This window comes from Macaca fascicularis, chromosome 8, assembly GCF_037993035.2.
Source record: "Macaca fascicularis isolate 582-1 chromosome 8, T2T-MFA8v1.1".
Taxonomy (NCBI): domain Eukaryota; kingdom Metazoa; phylum Chordata; class Mammalia; order Primates; family Cercopithecidae; genus Macaca; species Macaca fascicularis.
In genome coordinates, this window is record NC_088382.1 from 81,110,244 (window position 1) to 81,131,781 (window position 21,538).

General features: G+C 38.7%; 1 protein-coding gene across 22 annotated transcripts in view; it reads right to left on the reverse strand.

The window, feature by feature from the left end:
• The window catches only part of EYA1 (EYA transcriptional coactivator and phosphatase 1), a 336,777-nt gene that overhangs the window by 29,629 nt on the left and 285,610 nt on the right, over positions 1-21,538 (reverse strand). For all 22 annotated transcript variants that reach the window (XR_012416932.1, XM_015454952.4, XM_015454950.4 and 19 more), the window contains one exon: positions 18,249-18,338. Coding sequence is in view for 21 of the 22 variants with exons in the window: in XM_015454952.4 (XP_015310438.1) it covers positions 18,249-18,338 (90 nt within the window). In the remaining variant the exon portion in view is untranslated. The remainder of the gene's footprint in view (positions 1-18,248; positions 18,339-21,538) is intronic.

The following is a 21,538-nucleotide window of genomic DNA, read 5'->3' on the forward strand; positions in this document are numbered from 1 at the left end:
ATGGCCAGCTTCATTTATGGTTCAGTTAATTTAAGAGAACATAGCATTTTACAAATTTGTATCAGAGCCAGTGCAAACCTCCATATACAACACAGGGCAATGCATTAATGTTTGCTGATAATGCCAAATTATATTGTACAATTTTATCATCAAAATATTACACATTTCAAATGGTATATAACAAAGTATGAAGATAAAAGACTAAAGGCTGAATTAATGTGTAAACTAATTATCATTCAGAACATTAAAAAAACTCAGCACACATCTAATATAAATATCATTTTTTTGGAACAGCAACTCAGAACTACTCTTAAGAATGAGCCTTTGATTTACTGCTGAACTTATTTCTCAGTTTTCAACAGACTTGCTCATCATTTTTGCAAACATAATTTGTCACTGGCAACAGTCAGTGTTCTTTGTAACTCCTGTTTCCTTTCTTTTAGATCTATTATTCCTGCTGAGAGAATCTACTAAAGAAGAATTTTTCATAGTGACACCAACTCTAGGCTTGCTGTGAATAATCACAATCTCATAAAAATCATTCTTTTTATTGCAAACTTGCTGCCAGAAGCATGGAAAAATATTCAGACCGAGAGAACTTTCATCCTTTTCTGCAATGGCTTTCTTTTAACTTTCATGGCCATTTGCAGAAAGTGAATTGGATACCAATTTATTCACAAAGCATTTAACTAGAGCTTTCATTTGCACAAAAGTATTTGTTTTGCTCATATAAAACAATGAACTATAAGCTCTAATATTAAATAAGTCATACATTAAGGAAGAGTGTGTATGTGTGTGTGTGTGTGTGTATATATATTTTTCTGGAAAATTTTCCACTCCTTCTAAAATCATTTGCAACAAATATAATCTAATATTTGTATAGATTCATCTTTATTTAACTACAAACCATATGTCAATGCATTTTGTAAAGACATATTTTCATGTAATTAACCTTTTTAAATGTCTTTTTCTTTTGCAGGGGTCAGGGTGGGGTTGAAATTTTGAAAGTTTAAAAGAGACTAATTTATGAACTTCAGTTAACTTATACTGCCAGATAATTTTCTAATAGTAAGAAACACTCAATTTTGCATAAAAGAACACATAGCTCAGAACAAATCAGGCCCAATCATATCCTTAGTCAATAAGCTAATAAAGATTTTTCCAAGCTGATTTTCTCTGCCACGTAATTATTACTGACTCCAGAAAGAAAAATATGCAGAACCGGACATAGGCCCTTTTAAAAAAGCAGTTCCCTGTGAGCTGCAGGAAGGGTTCCATCATCACCTTCCTCACTGTCAGTCCCCGGCGGCGAGAGAGGACCTCGAGGGGCACTTTCCTACTCAAAAATTCTCTCTTCTAAGGATCCGTGGGTCTGAAATTCCACCACACAAAATCATCCCTTCTGAATCTTCTTTTGTAAGACAAAGACTTCAGGTAAGAGTGAACTGTTTAAGCTCCATTGCCTCGGTGTGAACTGCACTATGAGGTAAATTTCTTCTAGCATGGGGAGCCCTGGTGTGCCTGCCCCCAAATCACTGGGTGTTAAAAGGGGAAATGGAGTTGGCTGCCTGAAAGGAAAAAAAAAAAAAAAAAGGGAAAGTGTTGTCTATACTCATATTTTCGCTCCCTATAAAAATACCCCTTTTCTCAAGAAGTATAATTTAGAGCTATAAATAATCATGCTTTGGTTGTTTATATGTTATTCAGGAAAATATTATGTATCATTAGAATAGCATGAGTATTATATGTGTTATATATTAAATTGTAGCAGTGTCACTAGAAAATACATAGCCACATGTTCTCGATTCTTTCATTCATTTTCTCATGCATTCAACTAGTAAGGACTGAACACCTATTTCTATTCCAGGCATCACACACACAAAAATAAATGAGATACAGATCTTGCCTTTATGGTTTTAAACATGGGGAGTGGCTAGAGAGAAAGGGTACATTGACAGTCACTATGATTTTCTGTCAGGGAAGATACTAGATTCTTGTAAAGCCCTTCCTCTTCCAACCCACCCTGGGCAGCATGTTCAGATACATTTTTCTGAAAGCAGGTTTTGCTCTTCCAGGCAATGCAGTCTCCAACGAAGAGCAAAAGCATCTAGGGGGAGGGGAGACAGGCAATATGTTTTACTCCTGTTTCAGTCCATCTCCCTCAATAGATGTATTAGAAAATTAAATTGGAAACACTTAATATATTTCTATGCAATTGAGCATTCAAGGGCCTCTATAATGAGCCCTAACCTTACCAATGTGCGTATCCCTCACATTCTATCATGAACAGCCTGCCCAAGACAGGCCAGTCTCCACCGGCCCGGCCTCCACTGCCTCCCTGCACCAGGCAATAGCTGTGTCTACTGCTTGCTGGAATGCCTTCTCTCTCCCTTAAGGCAAGGCTCCTCCATTAAGTTTTTATTGGTTTCTTTCCCTTCTCTATCCCTGACATACTCTCTGCAACCCACTGTCTCAATAATAATTACCATTATTGACAGCCTACCAGCTGTCAGTCTTTATGTCATGTGTATTTCATGTTCTTTCCAATTCTCCTGAAAACTCTGCATTTGATGCAAAGCAAACAAAGACTTACACAGACAACTTCTGTGTACACTACCAGATAAACTCTTTGAAAAAGAGACCATCTTTTACATGTCTTTTTCTTCCTACTTATTTTCTAACACTGGACCAAGCACATAGATATCATAGACTGAAACCTTCTAGGTTATCTGAGTGACAGGATTTGATTATGAAAAAATCGATGACTCAATCAGAAGTTAATAATGTTAGTGCATTTTGTCACTGAAGCGTCATTGAAGTTAGTTTGTGGAAATAAATTATGTTGATTATAAAATGATACATACTAATGTAGAAAATTCATGCAGTACTAAAAAACATATAAAAGAATTCATCTCCAATTCCATCCCTCAGAAGTAACCACTGTCAATATTCTTCCAGTCCACGCTGTCTCCTACCAATTGAAAAGGATGATATCTTGGACAGAAGAGTTCCATTTAACTTTCTGACAAAATACCAATTCCAGAAGTTAATTCTTAGTTGATTATTTCTGAAGAAGCAAAACATTATAAAATAATGTTGATCAAAAGCAGCATGCTCTCCCCATACCCTGACCCTCCACCTGCCTTACAAAGGAGTAGCACACAATTAAGAAGGATCCAGTATTTAGAAAGCCTTTCTTTAGAAATGCTGTTAGAATACTGAACTGAGCCCAGATAGAGGCTCTATTGTACTGCACTGAAATGGGAGAAGTCTCCAGGGACAGCAACTTAAACACATTTTGGGGAAGTTGAAGTTACAGGCATACAGGCCTTCTCTTGCACTATTCAATCTTAAAAATTTTTTAAAAAGTCTAAGGGCACCTTGAATTCCTTTCTCTACTAAGCAAACTTCCTATGAAGGTAACTGAGGAAAAGCTGGCTTTACAAAGCAGTGACTCTCTCACAGATTGAAGATTAGCAAGCACCTGTCAAAATCTAAGATCTAAACCAATAGCCTGTCATAGGTGACACTGACAGGTCAATTTCATACGACTTTAAAATAAACCGAAGCAATACAGCAGACTGTGTGAGTGCTGAAGTATTTCCATTCATCAAGAAAGGAAGACACTCCATTATTCACTGAGGCACCAACATGCGGCAGGCACCGGCCAGGGGCTCCAGATTCTGTTGTCTCCCTTAACTCCACACCTACCTGTCACCCTCTCTGAAGCCTGTCAGGGTTGACTGTGTGGAGGTCACACATTAGCAAGAAGCCAGGACTGAACCCAGGTCTCTCCATCTGTGTTCATTCTCCCTTCAGACCACACTGTTCCTGGTTGTTGCACCCAACAGAATAGAGAGACCATGGCAAAAGTAGGAAGCCAGTTTCACGGACAGGTTAATTAACAGCCTGTTGGAATAACTGCTGCTCCAAATGGCCACAGTTGCCTCACATAAATAATTTAATTTTCTGAATCTGGAATTTTCAATACATATTTGGATTCTGTGTTTCTAAACTAAGATATGACTCTTCTTTTTCATTCAATATATTCTTTTTGGGAAATCTTAACTGATATCAGAAATGATGGCTTCCAGCTTGATTCTGTTTTCTGAGCTGCTGATCTGTACATACACCCGCTCACTGGACTCCACTTGTGTGTCCAATACACACTACAGGCTCAATATCTCAAATCCGAATTCAGCATTTTCCTTCTGGAGCCAGATCATTCTTCTGGGCTTTCTATCTCTACCTTATTGCTCAAGCCAGAAACTAAGAGTCTGGCTCACTGAATTGTTATACTGAATAGATCTGCAAATCCTACCCAGATTACTTTCTCAGGAGCTTTCACATCAGCCCCTGTTCTCTCTCCACGAACAAACGCTGCTGATTTCTCATCTACATTATTGACACCTTTGACTTGACAATACAACTCATCTCCTTGGTAGTGCTATGAGTTCTTTACCGATTACCCTTGGCATCCACTGTAAAATCCAACTTCCTCAGCAGAGTGTGCGAAATCTTTCATGACATTGCTCCTGTCTTTCTTTCCATTTTCTCATCTCGCAAGCACACTCTGTGTGTTCTGTGCTTTACACCTAACAGGCTCTGTTCCTAAATGCCACGCTCTCTCAAGCTCAGTGTTTCTTCATGGTGAAGTCCCTGCTCCAACACTCTGCCTTGCCAGCTCTCCCCAGTCTGGGATAGCCATCCCATCTCTCAGACTCTAGCTAATCACCAGAGATATCTCCATCATGGCTGTGATGGAATTATTATTTCACTTTTCTGTTTCTACCCAGTATCTGGGCTCCTTGAGGGCTAAGAATGTATTTCATATTTTATCCTCAGTGCCTAGCTAGTGTCCAGAATAGAGCGAGCAAGAGGACATTCAGCGCAAAGTAGCTCTTTTTAGTCTGTAATGTAGGGGCTGCTCAAATATTATTTTATCGTTATTCATTACAACAACATGTCTGTCTGTCCACTCTCTGTCTATCTACTGACCTACCTCTCAACATTTCCAAAATACATTTTAGGTTGCCTGGGCAACTATGGCTTGCAGGTTTGTAAGACACAGGGAGGAAGAAAGCTCTGAAAGAATGCAGTCAAGAAAGCCCCATCCAGTTATTAGGCCCCGCTCCACAGCATCCTTGTGTGACAGCAGCAAGGTGTTACTGACTTCCTTTCCTTTGCTAAAAAGGAATAGTCACGTTCTCTGACGTGGCTAGAAAGGTTTTGTGCAATATTTGCAAAAGAAAACCTGAGTTTCAACCTCAGCTTTACCATCACCTAACCAAGTGGCTTTGGGCAACAACCACCTCCCTTCAATTTTCCGCATGTGTAAACTGCAGGTAATAAGACTGAATTCCCAGTGTTGATGGAGAATAAGAGTCGTACTGACGTGAGAAAAGTTTCCCTAAGGCCTGCCGCCCCCTGCCTCCTACTTCACTAAGGAGGCCCAACAGCCTGAGCTGTCAGTCCCAGCGGCCTGAGAAGGGGAGGCTCTACTCCACAGTGACTTTATACCCAGCCAGGCTCTGCTACATGCCGCGACACCAGCAGCAAGTTCCATGAGTCATCCTTCAAAACAAGAGGTAGGAAGACAACGAGTAAAAGGACATTTATCAGCACAACCAACGAAACATGTGTCTTTTTGACATGAAGCCAGCATCCTCATTTTCTATGAAGGACAGCACACTGTGATGGGAACCAGATACAGTAGCTACTTAACTGCCAACAGCACACCTCCCCGCATGCAACTGGGGGTGGGAGGAGCCCATGAATAAGGATGGAGCCGAAGAAGTATTCTGTGATCTCCCTGGAGCAGGGTCAAACCACTTTTTGTCTCATGCCCTTCATTCCCTAGTCCCTCCTTAAGTCACTCTCCCTTCTTCCTCTACAGCCTTACAGGGCTTGGCCCAGCATTATTCATGTAGAAGACACTCAACAAACAATAACAGCAGCATAGACTTCCTTAGTGCTTCCTGCGAGCCAGTGCTAGTTCTACACACTTAACAGATATTAACTCATGCAGTTCTTACACTGACCCAATGAGGTATATCATCATCCAGTTTTACAGATGGGAAATAGAGGCACAAAGGGGGCCCTCATGAATGAATTCACCAGTTCCACCTCTGGTGTCTCTAGAACTGCAAGCTAACAAACCACATAAACAACACAGGGCTTTGAGTCAGGCTAGAATAAGAGAGCCATGATTACAGTCAGCATTTTCCTAATTATAAGAAACATTATATATAGAAAGTAAAAACAGAAAATTTATCTCATCCTACTATCTAGAGATAAATCAGTTTTTATTGTTGAAATTATTTTTGTATCATTTTTAATAATAGAAAACCTTTGTTATCTGCTGCCCGCGGTGTCTCATGCCTGTAGTCCCAGCACTTTGGGAGGCCGAAGCAGGTGGATCACGAGGTCAGGAGATCGAGACTATTGTGGCTAACATGGTGAAACCCCATCTCTACTAAAAATACAAAAAATTAGCCAGGCATGGTGGCAGGTGCCTGTAGCCCCAGCTACTCGGGAGGCTGAGGCAGGAGAATGGCGTGAACCTGGGAGGCAGAGCTTGCAGTGAGCCGAGATCGTGCAACTGCACTCTAGCCTGGGTGACAGAGTGAGACTCTGTCTCAAAAAAAAAAGAAAACCTTTTATTTTCATATACATGCCTTTTTTAAAAAATTTTAATCCCCAAACTGGAACCACACTTCGTATCATTTTATAACATACCTCTTCTATGTATATTGTGTCTTGACATTAAAGATTTTGAAATCTGACTTAAAGTAATATGAAAGTCTAATATCTTGGGTGTTTTAATTGTTAAGCTTGAGATTAATCTTCATTTACTTTTAAAAGTTAACTTTTAGAAATAAAGGTAATGCTCATCATTGACTACTATTTGACAAAGAAAATAAGTAATTAAAGGAAATAGATGAGAGCCTTCTATGTACCAAATCTTGTGTCAGGAGCTCAGGATTTAAGTGGACAAATCATGGTTCCTGGACTCAAGGGATTTCCCAGTGGGGGACAGACAGAGGTCTGCAGAAAATCTTAATAAAGTGCAGTAAATATTTTTATAGTGAGAACCAGCTCCTTTGATCATGACCAATTCCCCCTTCCCGGACTGCACTGTACCTGCAGACGCTACCTGCCTTCTTGTCTAAGACCCACCAAGTAACCTGTGCTCCGGATTTCATTCTGTCTTGCTATCCAAGGACTTCACTCCTATAGTCATTCTCCTTGCCATACCACATGTATTTTCCTTCCTATGGAATCATTCTCACTGACATCCAGACATGCCTAAATATCTTTTATTTAAAAATGAAACCACCTTCCCTTGATCCCATGATGCCCTCCACACACGATAGCCCATCTCTTTGTGTCTGTCTCTGTGGGAATTCTTGATCCTTTCTGTCTTCACTGTCAGCCCCTACCCTCTTCTCAACCCATTCCCATCTGGCTGATTTCTTCCATTTCATTGACATGGTGCTTATCAGGGTCATGAACAGCCAACATTCTCACCCAGTCTAACAGTCGGTCACTTCTCCGTCCTCATCTTCCTTGACTTTGGCCACATTTGACACAGGAGTGTGCCATTCCCTCCTCTTGGAACACTATTCTCCAGGTTTCTGTAATAGCTCATACTTTTCCACCTACCTTATAGAATTCTCTCTACAATTCTGTCTTCTAAGCTCTTCTTCTTGGTCCTATTTCTAATTGTTGGTGCCAAAATGCTCAATCTCAGGCCCTCTTCTCAATTTTTCATTCCTTCCCCTGTGCCACCTAGTTTTATAACGTCAGGACTCCTGAAACTATACCTTCAAATTTGTCTCTCTCCTCTGAGATCTAAACCTATATGTCTACCTGCTTATATGTCATCTCTTGACTTGGATGTTGACTATGTATTTCATACTTAATACACTCAATACAGGATGCTTGAATCCAACTCCTCCCCAGCCACCCCCCAACACACTCTTCTTCAGAAGTGTGATTACCTTTCCAGTGCTCAAGGCAAAACCTAGTGTTCATCCTTGATTCTGCTTTCCCTCCCCACCTATGTTTGATCCCTTAGCAAATTCTGCCCATATTTCCATCAAAGGATACCGTAAGTCCTGTGACTTCTCACCACGTCCAGACTGCTACATCCTCAGCCCCAAGTTAATGTCCCCTAGGCTGGCTGAGACAGTCTCTTAATTGGTCTCATTGGTTTCACTCTTGCCCCCATTCCATTTGATAACCAGACTGATGTTTTAAAGGTATAAACACTATTCTATCACGTCCATGCTTAAAACTCTCCAATGGCTTCTCACTGCAATTAGAAAAAAAAAAAAAAATTCTTTACCATGGTCTACAAGACCCTTCATCATCGGGACCCTGCCACTCTTCCCTAGTTACTCTGTCTCAGCCACACTGGGCATCTTTCACTTCCTGAAGGAGTGAAACTCATTCCTACTATTGTCCTCCCCAAATGACTTCCTACCATATCCTTGCAGTTGCTTCCCTCCCAGCTTCTCCCTTCTTGACAAACGTTACCTGCTCAGAGACATCTCTTCCTGATCATCTCAGCTAACAATGCCCCACTCCAATTCATCCCTTAGCCAGTACTGCTTGATTTGCCTCATAGCACTTACCTCTGCCTGAAAGTATTTTATTTACATACTGTTTATTTCGTACTTCTCTTCCACAGTACTAATTCCGTAAGGAGAATGTCCTTAATAAAGTCATTGCTGTATCCCCAGTATTTAGAACTGTGCCTAGGTACTTAATAGTTATTCAATAAATAGGTATTGAATATTGAATGACGGAAAGAAATGACAAAGTATAAAGAGACTACTGGATGCTATAGCATCTCGGTTCTGAAACATCACAGAGATACGGCATTTATAGCACCATCACCCAGAAATAACCACTGGCAACTTGTAAATATGACCTTTAATATGTCATAGACATTAAATCCGGATTACATACTATCTCATTTTGTAGACTGATCACTTTTGTTTTCTTTTTTTTTTTTTTTTTTGAGACGGAGTCTCGCTCTGTCGCCCAGGTTGGAGTGCAGTGGCCGGATCTCAGCTCACTGCAAGCTCCGCCTCCCAGGTTTACGCCATTCTCCTGCCTCAGCCTCCCGAGTAGCTGGGACTACAGGCGCCCGCCACCTCGCCCGGCTAGTTTTTTGTATTTTTTTAGTAGAGACGGGGTTTCACGGTGTTAGCCAGGATGGTCTGGATCTCCTGACCTCGTGATCCGCCCGTCTCAGCCTCCCAAAGTGCTGGGATTACAGGCTTGAGCCACCGCGCCCGGCCGACTGATCACTTTTAAACTTGAAATTATATCGCAGTGGCTTTTAAAAAATCTATTCCCTTCCAGTTTTTCTTTAATATGCCATACATGTTGAATACAAATTTTACACTTTTTATTTTATTGTAATTTATTTTTTTTGAAATCGTCTCTGTCACTCAGGCTGAAGCACAGTGGCACAATCTTGGCTCACTGCAACCTCCACCTTCTGGGTTTGATTCTCCAGCCTCAGCCTCCCGAGTACCTGGGATTATAGGTGCACGCCACCATGCCCGGCTAATTTTTGTATTTTTAGTAGAGATGGGGTTTCACTGTGTTGGCCAGACTGGTTTCAAACTCCTGATCTCAAGTGATCTGCCTGCCCAAGCCTCCCTAAGTGCTGAGATAAAGGCATGAGCCACAGCACCTGGCCGAATTTTACACTTTTTAAATATGCCATACATGCTGAAGAGGTATGACATGTTGAATAGGCTTGACTGTATCTTAGAGCTAATTTTTAAAACTTGAAATCGACCATGAATACCTTCCCTATATACAATAAACTGTCTTAAAACAATTTTTATAAGGATGTATTGTAATTTATTTCATTTTTAATTTGTTACTGGATATTTAAAATATTTCTCTATTGTAGTGGTAAAAAACACCATGGGGGGTGGGTATATTGTGGGGTTGAGTGGATTTGTGGAAAGTGTCAGGCCTGAGCTAGAATCTGCCACTCTGTAGTTGTGTGACCTTAGACAAGTTTTGTTTGACCTATCCTAAGCTTCACCTGGCTTCTCCATAAAATTAAGACATTAATAGTGTTACTATAGTAGAGATATCATGCTATTAAATGGAATAATGTATGTAAAAGATATAGGGCAAGTGTTTGACAAATGCTTATTGCTATTATCTTAATTATCTGTCTGTAATTCTATTTTCTTAGAAATGATGCTAAAAGTGGAATTTTGAGTAAAAGGATCAGCACATCAGAGTTCTGAATATATATCATGAAACTGCTTTTCTGAAAACTTGTATCCATTTATATCCTTAACAGCAATGTACACAAGTTTTCATCTTACTGCATTGTAGAACATGTTATTTATTTTAAACCTTTGCCAATTTGATGCTCAAGAGGCTGTCTGACTTGACATTTCTTTTCTTTTTTTTGAGATGGAGTTTCACTCTGTCACTGTCTGTCTGGAGTGCAGTGGCATGATCTCGGCTCACTGCAACCTCTGCCTCCCGGGTTCAAGGGATTCTCCTGCCTCAGCCTCCCAAGTAGCTGGGATTACAGGTGCACGCCACCATGCCCAACTAATTTTTGTATTTTTAGTAGAGATGGGGTCTCACCATGATGGCCAGGCTGGTCTCTTAACTCCTGACCTCGTGATCTGCCCTGATTGATTACTACAAGTGAAATCCAACATTTTTCATCTGTAGCTTGATAATTTGAATGTCTTTCTCTTGTGAACTATCTGTTGGTGGTTTTTGCTCATTTCTTCTGTTGAGCTATTTCTTTACGTATTTCTGAATGAATTGCAATAATCTTAGTTCTTTGATTCATTATGTTTTGCTCAGTTTTGTCTTTAATATTATCTGTGGCTTTTAAAAATAGTATTTGTTTGTCTCTGACTACCGAAGAAATAAGTATATGCTTTACAGAATTTGGGACATACAGAAAAGTATAAATAAATAAAAAATAAACCCCCAAATTCCACAAACAATCAATGCTAAACTTCTAGAATTTATATTTCCATAAGACAGTCAACATATATTTCTATTATTTATTCCATATATATTTACTGGGTCCTGTTATGGGCCAGGTCCTGTGCTAGAGAAACTAGTAGTGAATATATTATACATAGGGCATACATTTTATAATAGAATTGTGAGCCAACAATATGTGTATATATTCCTCAAATATTAGTTTTTTAAAATTAACTTTTTATTAAACAAATATTACAGCTCAATGAATTTCTATAAACTAAATGCATGAGTATAACTAACAGCTAGATGAAGAAACAAAACATGATGAATTTCTTAAGTTAGAAATGTTTATTGCCTTTATCTCTGATTAGTAAAAAGTCCTAGATGTATAATTGGTACAAATGGTATTAACCTTTTACAGGATCTCAACAACTTATTTCCAAATGGCCATCCAAAGATTTTGATTGATTGACTGACTGATTTTGAGACGGAGTCTCACCTTGTCTACCCAAGCTGGAGTGCAGTGGCACGATCTCGGCTCACTGCAAGCTCCGGCTCCCGGGTTCACGTCATTCTCCTGCCTCAGCTTCCCGAGTGGCTGGGACTACAAGAACTCACCACCACGCCCGGCCAATTTTGTTTTGTATTTTTAGTAGAGATGGGGTTTCACTCTGTTAGCCAGGATGGTCTCGATCTCCTGACCTCGTGATCCGCCCACCTTGGCCTCCCAAAGTGCTGGGATTACAGGCGTGAGCCACCATGCCCAGCCAGAATTTGATTTAATCTTTTGATTTACCTATTCTTCTTGTGTTTCATTCTTTCATCTTTTAACTGTTTACCTATTTTAGCATATAAGCTGAATAATCTATTACTCCACTATTAATTTGCTTGGTTTTATTTAAAACATACAAAATTTTTCTTTAAGTTGGGTCTGTGCCTGAGCTATTTATTTCTTCTCCCATACTTAGTCCAATGTCAACATTAGGCCGCATAATTCTTCACACTATTGTAGAATTATAAAACGTTTTAATAATTGGTTGAGTCAGACATTCATTTCCCATGTTTTGTCAAAAATTGCTAGGTATTTTTGCCTACTTATCCTTTCAAATAGAACTTAGAACAATTTTTTCATATTACAAAAATGAGAAAGAACATCTCATTTATTCAAATCTTCCTTTATATCTCTCAGTAAGATGTCACAGCTTTATTCATATATTCCTCAAAAATACTTCTTATAAGGTTTCTTCCTAAATTTCCTTTTATGATATTTTTTGTTTTTGTGTTTTAGTAACTACCGCTATTTTATAACTAAAACTTCAAATCACTTTGATTTTTGAATTCTGTATTTTTTTCATTTTTCTGAAGCCTATTGTCAATTCTAAGAATATTCTAGTTGATTTTCTTCAGTCTTCTACATATCAAATTATCTACAAAAATAATTTGAATCTCTTTCATTAAGTAAAGCTTGTGTCTTATTGTACTGTCCAAAATTCCTAGAATACTGCTGAATAATGGTAATGATAGAGGGCATTCTTGTTTTTACTCATAATGACAATTTGGTTCCATTATTTTACTGCTAAGTACAATGTTTGCTATCAGTAGAATATAAAGTATTCACAGTATACATTTATTTACAGTATATTATCTTCTACTGTGTTAATAGCTACACTTTAAGACAATGTTCTGATGAACATCAGAATTAAGGAAATCTTTAAATATACTTTTATATTTCTATTTTTAACTTCAGATAAAATAAAAATCTTGTAAGAAATGATAAAGAAATAAGAAGAGCAACAAAAATTATTCATTAGTAATAATAAAATACGGGCATTGTTTCTTTTTGGCCATCAGTTACAATGCAGCTAAACTCAATACACATTTATTATGACTAATAATCATTTGTTGCTTAAAAACCTTATTTTGTCCTCCCCACCCTAAACTGAGGGTTTTGATGTTACTCTTGTCAACTAAGGAAATGGACAAGGTCGAGCAACCTACCTGAAAACACAGGAAGGCAAAGTCAACTCTATTATCTTCTATGAAGAAGGAAACAAAAATTGGTATTCTAGTCTAAGACAACACATAACAATTCGGTCTAAAGCATATCCATTTAATGGCCAACATATATAAGGCAACATTCTGAGTGTTACAAGGGGTGTTTACCAGGATTTAAAAAATGTAGTCCTTTATGTTTGCTGAACTTACCAGGAGAAAATCACCAAGTACGCCAGTCTATGTACAGGGTTGAAAATGACAAGTGGCATTCCATATGTGTGTACACATATATAAGGACACTTAGGTTTGGACTGTAATTATCCATATGCTCATACCCTTTCATATGGCTACTCTTGGCTTGTGGAGGGGTTTGGAAGCAGCAAAGACCTACAGCATCTTCCTTGCAAGCACCTGTGAGATCCTTTGGCAGCAGAGACCCAGAGCTCTAGCATCCACACAAAAGCTGAACATAGGGCATCAGAGTTTCTTCTTTATTTATAAAGAACTTCCTAGGTGAGTTATGTTTTCCCAGCTTGAGAAATCGACTTCTGAATTGGTTTAAATATTCCACACTTTTTGGAAGCACAAACAGTATGTCAGTACCAAGTGCTTTACTTAAAATCGAAGTTTCATAAACATTGGCATAACTGATATTTTACAGTAAGAATTTTTTTCCTAGCTAAAAATAAACATAAATAAGACATATTTAAATAATTTATAGATGATAACCTAAGTTTTAAAGTAAGAAAATATTATTGCAACTTTAAAGACTGAATTAAACCAAGGGATAATGTCTTTGCTTTACAAGAAACACCATTGTAGATTTCTCCTTTTACATGATGCTGTTACCTAAAGACCATCCACAAGCTCCTCTCCTTGGCCCCTGACTCATCAAACTCATACTCTAGTGGGACCAGAACTTTCTGCCCCAGGCCTTTTTTTTTTTTTTTTTTTTCCAATAGAAAGCGTGAAAACAAGGAGCTACAAATATAGGTGTTCAAATATCAGACCTAGGCTAGGAGTCTACATATTGAAGGGCCCAGAAAGAACAGGAATATTCATGTTGTAAATCTTGACACAAAGAATGCCCTGGTCTGCTGCAACTGAACAATGCACTGAAAGAGTAGAGAGGGTGGTTTAGAACAGCTGTGCTACTAACGGGGTGAGCGTGGTATGTGCAATAGCTTCATGTGCCACCATCTCACAGACAAGAGAGGAGGGTTCCCACTCTTCCCAGTCCTCACTCTTCAAGGGTAACAGGTGACCTGAGACCAGTGATCTGGTTCCTGCTGACTCTTAAAGGCCGCTATGTCAACACCGGTTAGGATGACAACCATTAAGCCAGTGAAATCATATTCCTTAACCCCAGACAGAAAAAGAAAATTCAACATGAACTTAAAGCATTATTTTTATTTAGACTTGTATCCATCTTCATAAAATATTTTCTTCTAACTGTGGAAAAATCCAGCAGGAGAACTGACCAGCAGCAGGTTAAACTGAAATATTATCATGTGCTGAAGGCCTTTCCTCACTCTGTTTGAAGGTTGCCTTTCAATAAAAAGCTAAGAGAAAGAACTCTTTCTCCAACCAGTCAGAAAGAGTCATACTTTACTAAAGAAGCTGGAAAAACCTCCAGTTCCATACTGTCATTCATAAAAAATGACTTCCATATAGGCATCATCGTATTGCACATGGAGAGTTTTTTTGTAAAATGATATGCAGGACGTTAGTCAGACTTAGAAATAGGAAAGCCAGACGTACACTACGGAACTAAAGTCGAAACGCTTCTCTGGGGGGGAAAATATTATTTCCTAAGATAATTATGTCTCCTTGTCACTCAAGTTCCTTCATATGTCAAACATTTTTTATGGTACAGAAAACATTTTTTTCTCCATTTTTTTTTTTCTGGAGTGTCAACAGAATATAAATTGTGATTTTTTTAAATTAAAAAAGTCACTAAGTGAGATGACAAACAAGACTTATGAAACGAAAACGGATTAACTTAGTTCTTAGAGTTCCATTAAGATATTTCTAAAGTACTTCAAAAATTATACCTTAAATCTTCTAAATCATATCCTAATAACCGTTTTAAGCAAGCACATTGATTGATAATATGACAAGTATTACTGAAAGCCCCTCACACAGGGGGTGTGTTTCATTAGTCAGAATGTCTTATTAAGCCAAGAAGTGAACTAACCAAATTATACCAAGAGATAGCTGGCAAAAGTTAAGATGTAGAAGAAAATAAGACCAAAAGTCAACAATTAGAGTTCAGGCATCATATTTCAAGCTAACCAAGAGACTATTAAGCTCCTTGAAATTACTTTTGTTATAGACCTTAAAAAACTAAAAACATGTAACTTAAATATATTAAAATATTCATGTCCCCACCACTATCCATTGCTAGTTGGAGTGTGAAATCAGGCATTACCACATCACTTCTCCCTGATGAGATAATTCTGGTGTTCTTAGGAGCATTATGCCACTACACTTTTTTTTCTGCCAGAAAATAATTTTACTTTTTATTTTGAAGAAAACATATTTGCAATAACCAGTCCCAGGTTTGTTGAATTTCAAAAATATAAAATAAAAGATTGGCCTGGGAGTGGTGGCTCATGCCTGTAATCCCAGTGCTTTGGGTGGCCGAGGCAGGTGGGTCATCTGAGGTCAGGAGTTTGAGACCAGCCTGGCCAACATGAGAAAACCCCATTTCTATTAAAAGTACAAAAATTAGCCAGGCATGGTGGCATGTATCTGTAATCCCAGCTACTTGGGATGCTGAGGCTGAATTGCTTGAACCTGGGAGGCACAGGCTGCAGTGAGCTGAGATGGCGCCACTGCACTCCAACCTGGAAGACAGAGCAAGACCCTGTCTCAAAAATAAAATAAAATAAAAGATTGAAATGAGTAAAAAAACAATTTATTTTTTAAAATATTGTGCAAATCTAGGGCAAGTAAACAATTTCCAAAGACAGAGTAAATGAATCTTTCATTTATACTTTTGTTAAAATCCTAACATAAAATCAACTTTTGTAAGACTACAAGCTTAAACATTTTTCCATGATTGTTTTATATATTTGGTTGAATTACACCTTCATTCTCTTTTCTATTTTACCTCTAGTAAGGAATAGTCCTCATGCCAAAAATAGAATCTGATATTTCAGTAACTTCATAGACTGCTGGTTTTTCTTTTTCTTTTGAAATTTAGGTTTACAGAAAAAATGCATCTCCTATACCCTAAAAACCTAGAGCTTTTAATATATTTGTTTGAGTAGTATTTCAGTCTCTATAAAATCAGTGTAAATAATATCAATAAAGAAAAATCTGATTATACTACATTGAAACTGAGTTTGGAAGTTTTTTGGTCTATATTATAACAAGCTATGACTGCCTAACATCTCACTTTTCACCACCTAATATTGGCACTGTATAACCAAGTCTTGGCACTGTTTTGTTTTGTTTTGTTTTGTTTTTTCCTTTGAGACAGAGTTTCGCTCTTGTTGCCCAGGCTGGAGTGCAATGGCGTGATCTCGGCTCACCACAACCTCTGCCTCCCGGGTTCAAATGATTCTCCTGCCTCAGCCTCCCGAGTGGCAGGGATTACAGGCATGCACCACCACACCCAGCTAATTTTATATTTTTAATAGAGATGGGGGTGTCTCCATGTTGGTCAGGGTGGTCTCGAACTCCCAATCTCAGGGGATCCAATCACCTCGGCCTCACAAAGCGCTGGGATTATAGGCGTGAGCCACCGCGCCCAGCCAAGTTTTGGCATTTTTAAGAAGGTACAGAGTTTTAAAACAATAGGAAATTACTGCAAATTTCTTCTTGATGTTTGCTATTAACACCTATTAACATCAATAAACGTAACAAGGCTGTACCTAGGACAAAAATATCAGTCTACTCTATCTTTAGAAACAAATAGAAAAGTAGGAAAGGCATTTTTTAACATACTAGTAAAATGTGGAATTTTTTGTGCTGCTGTCTCATAAAGTGAAGTACAATTATCAATCAGAAACAGCTTTTGAAAATAAGTATGATAATTATGCATTTCTAAAGGCGATTCTAAACTTGTCACTCAATGGGAATATTTCTACCTTAAAAAAGCAGTAATGTCTTACATGTAATTTCTTCTTGAGTAAAACACTTTAAATTGCAAAAAAATTTTGTATTTTACCCTTAAGTGTAAAATAAATTTTTCACTAAGGAATAGAAAAAATAAAGCATATTTAATAACTTTATTGCACTGGAAGTTGCCAATTCGTCTTTGAGTAGTTTCATTGCAGATGAAAAGAAATCAAAATACAGGACAGATGTTGAACAAACCGCATTTAAGTTCTGTCACACACTGGCATTTTTCAAGTGATTTTGGCTCATCTATTAAATAAGGTGCATTTTGCTTGATTTTGAAAAGGGAAACATCAGGAAATATTTAAAGGCCAATTGCTGCCAATTAACTTTGATCAGTAAAAGTTCTATTTGAATCTTTCAGATTCTTCTCCTGTCTGAAATAACATACATTTATAAATCTAACAAAACAACTACTTGATGATTAATGCCTGTTGGCAGCCCTACCACAAGCTTGCTTAACAGCGGGATTTAAATAAACAACTGTCTCTATTAAGAAGAGAATGAAATGTAGTTATAATCATGTTTTCTCATAATGGAGATATGAAAAACAATATTCTCTATTCTTAAGAATGCTGCTCACCAAGACCATTGTGTTTGTCAGTGCCCGTAACAGTTTAGCTAGCCATCTTATAAGAGTCTGCCCTGAAATCATAATGGACCAATAAAATTAACAGCAGTGTGACACAAGCAATCCTGGCAACCCAAACAGCAAGGGCCAGACTAAAACATTTTCCTACCAATTGGATCAGCCAGAAAGTAAAGCATCAGACCTAATACAATAAGAGTTTGACATAACATATGCGAGTGTTATGAATTCTGTTGGACATATCTTAGTGGTGATTATGTAACTGAGAAATACGTAGCTTCTGATAATCAACAAAGTTTAAGATTCTTGATATCAAATTTTAGTCTTTACTACTGGTCATGTAGGATCTAACTCTGAAAATCAACAGCCAAAGTAAAGCAAAACAGAAATCCCATGAAGGCAAAACACATTGCCATATAACCAACAAACCTCTGTCTCACTATTCCAATTATATATTTAAAAAATAATAACCCATCATTATTTTAAAACCAATCACCTATTTTCAGACATGCAAAAATATGTATTAAAAATTTGAACTTACTTCTAAGTCATTAAAAAATAAATGTGTGTCTGCCAAGTTGAAAATCATTTCTTCCATTCGCAGTCCAAGGGAAACTGAAGTGGGTGGATCCTAAGAGAAGAATATGACAGGTCAAGAACATGTATACTTCAGGTTACATGAAATAGTGTCTCATTAAGAGGAAGCAGGCACTGGGGGAGAGGCTGAAAGCAAGAGAGACAGAGAGAGACTTGGGCAATAGCTGCTTATTTTAGTGTGCATGACTTATTCTGTGGGCAAACTTCAGGGACTTATTTTACAAAAAGAGCCCCAAATGTTGTTGGTGCTTTATATACCAAAGAAAAAACTCATTTACCTTTTAAAAATATAAAATCTAGGGTTACTTAGACATACAAAATAAAGGAAATTCAACTTTATATGTCTATTTCAGGAGCAAAAAGTTCAGTGAATCAAGAAACCACTGCTTATGTTATGCCACCATCCATTAAAAGCATCTAAGTGCCCTGTCACAAATATCAGAAAATAGATACACTATAGCAAGCTTGCCCAACCTGCAGCCTGCATGCGGCCCAGTATGGCTTTGAATGCAGCCCAACACAAATTCATAAATTTTTCTTAAAACACTATGTTTTAAGTGATGATTTTTTTTTTTTTCTTTTCAGCTCATCAGCTATCATTAGTGTTAGTGTATTTTATGTGTTGCCTCAAACAATTCTTCTTCTTCCAGTGTGGCTTCCAGGGAAGCCAAAAGATTGGACAGCCCTGCACTATAGGTTAATTTCAGAAGGATAATAGATAGTAATTTTACTCCAGATAACTGTGTCATTATTTGTATTTATTCAACCTGTCAATTTTAAGTTATACTCAAAGCAGGAAGTGATGGCCACTCTGACCCCACGAGGCACTGTCCAGCTCAGGGAGCTGATCTTAAGATTCACATGACACTGTCCGGGCATCAAACAGCCCGTGCCATACTCAGAGGGCAGTGTTACATTCCACAGCGCACAGTGGCTTCTATCTAAAACTTCAAGTGTTGGACACTAGCAGCAAGTAGTCAGCCTCTCCCTACAAGCCAGATCCTGATGGTATCTACTGGCATTGAGATGAACTTGGGGGATATGCAGGTATTTGGAGTTTTTATCCTGTATTTACTGTCTATCAAATCCAAGAAGCAACATGATTCATGGCTGAAGATCCTGTATACTAAGTGATGAAAGATAACGTTTCCAGGAAGTATACAAGGCTATAAAATGAGATTTTGAAGGGTTTATTGGCATTCTATTAATAATACCAACTTTCGTATGTATGCCATTTTCAATTTTTCCAAAGAACAATAATTTATGATATACTATTTTATTGTCACAGCAAACCTTTGGAATAAGTATGGAATCTCCTTGCATCATCATGTAACCAGGGGGATTGTAAGTAGAGAAACTGCCTTCAGGCAAGCCCCACTGGGCAGATGTGCCAGTGTCATGACATGTGTGTCATGTGCCTTTGAGTCTTAGACTCAAGAACATACAATCCAAAGAAAAGACTCTTATGATTCAATACTGCCCAATGTCAACTCTGTACACTATCTACCTTGTTTTCTGAACACACTGACTTCATTTCCAATATTGAGATGTGCCTGTGTGTTACCCCTACTCTTTAACATCTGTCATGCCTATAAGTTTGGGAAGTGGCAAGAAGTGGTGGGAGAGGAGGCCTAGACTCCTGCCTTTGCTTTCCCACTTAGGTGTCATCCTCTCATCGAGCCTGGTTTGTTCACCTAATAAATCCAAGAGCAAGATGGCAAACACAATATTCTCACATAGACTAATAAAAAAACATCTAGTCTTTCATTTGTCGGAATTGTACATGTTTGTACACTTAGGAGAGAGCAGGAGCTGGAAAGGGTGGGGGATGGGAGTGGAGCCTCACTGGGCACCTGCCAGGGGCCTATCTGCTGTAGCCTGGAGGTCAACCCAACCCAATCTGGCTATTCCTCCAGCACCGCCCACCCCTAGCACTACCCACACCCCTCCAGCACCTCCCACACTCCTCCAGCACTTCCCACCCTCTTGGCACCGCCCACACCCTTCTAGCACCTGCCACATCCCTCCAGTACTTCCCACGCTCTTGGCACTGCCCACATCCCTTCAGCACCTCCCACATCTCTCCGGTACTTCCCACTGTCTTGGCACCACCTGCATACCTCCAGCACCTCCCACATCCCTCCAGCACCTCCCACATTCCTCCAGCACCTCCCACCCTCTTGGCACAGCCCACATCCCTTTAGCACCTTTCACCCCCTTAGCACTACTCACACCCATCCAGCACTATCCACAACCCTAGAATACCTCCCATCCCCTTAAGCACTGCCCCCACCTCTCCAGCATGGCCCAAGTTCTACCTTCCAGCAGACCTAGAGGAGGAACAGAGTACGTGAAACACGGCAGGATGGTGTAATTCACTGACCTCAGTTCCTCTCCTGCCTGTGCCTTTTCTGCCAGCTGACTGACAGTGGGAGGGAGACAAAGGACACAGCATTGCCAAACTTCAGGGGTTAGATCGGCAAAGGGGAAAAGCAAACACCCCAGGGCTGATAAGAAGGCAGAGAGGAAATAAAGACGCAGAGGCTGAGTGTCCAAGAGTTCTGCTGGGAGGGACAAAGGAAAACGATTCCCTCAAATTTTGTGTGTGATGATTCATACTCCTTAGCGTTCTTAAATTGTCCCTTTTTAATACACCTGAAATCTATGAAATTTCATAGGTTTTAGAAGAATTGAATACAGTTTACAAATTACTGTAAAGAAAAACTTAACTCATTTGCTCTTGGATTTATGAGAAGTTGTTCACTCACAAGGAGTTTAAGTATCAGTAGGCATGCCGGGAAAAGCAAATGCTCAAATAGACCCTACAGCGGAATTAACCTGTAGGGGAAGCTCAAACAGATGTGTCTAAAACAAAACATCTGACTAAGGTGTTTATTCCCTCTAGCTCAGGCCAATAAAAATACCCTGACTTGTCTCATAACCATGTCAATGAATCTTTTTATGTGGCAAGGATGGAGTCTGACCACATTTATTTAATTGCCAATTCTAAAATATATGTGCCATAGTATTGTTACTTTTGAAAAAGTATTCTTTCTCCTTGATATGGTTGCTTATTTATATGACCATTGAAAGAATTACTCTATTGTTTGTTAATATATAGCATACTTTAACTTTTCTTCATAAATTACAGTAATGACTTGCTAGTCAGAATACTAATAAATTTTAAAGGCTTGTTCAGTCTAGTGGTAAAATACAACACAGATGTTGGTCTTA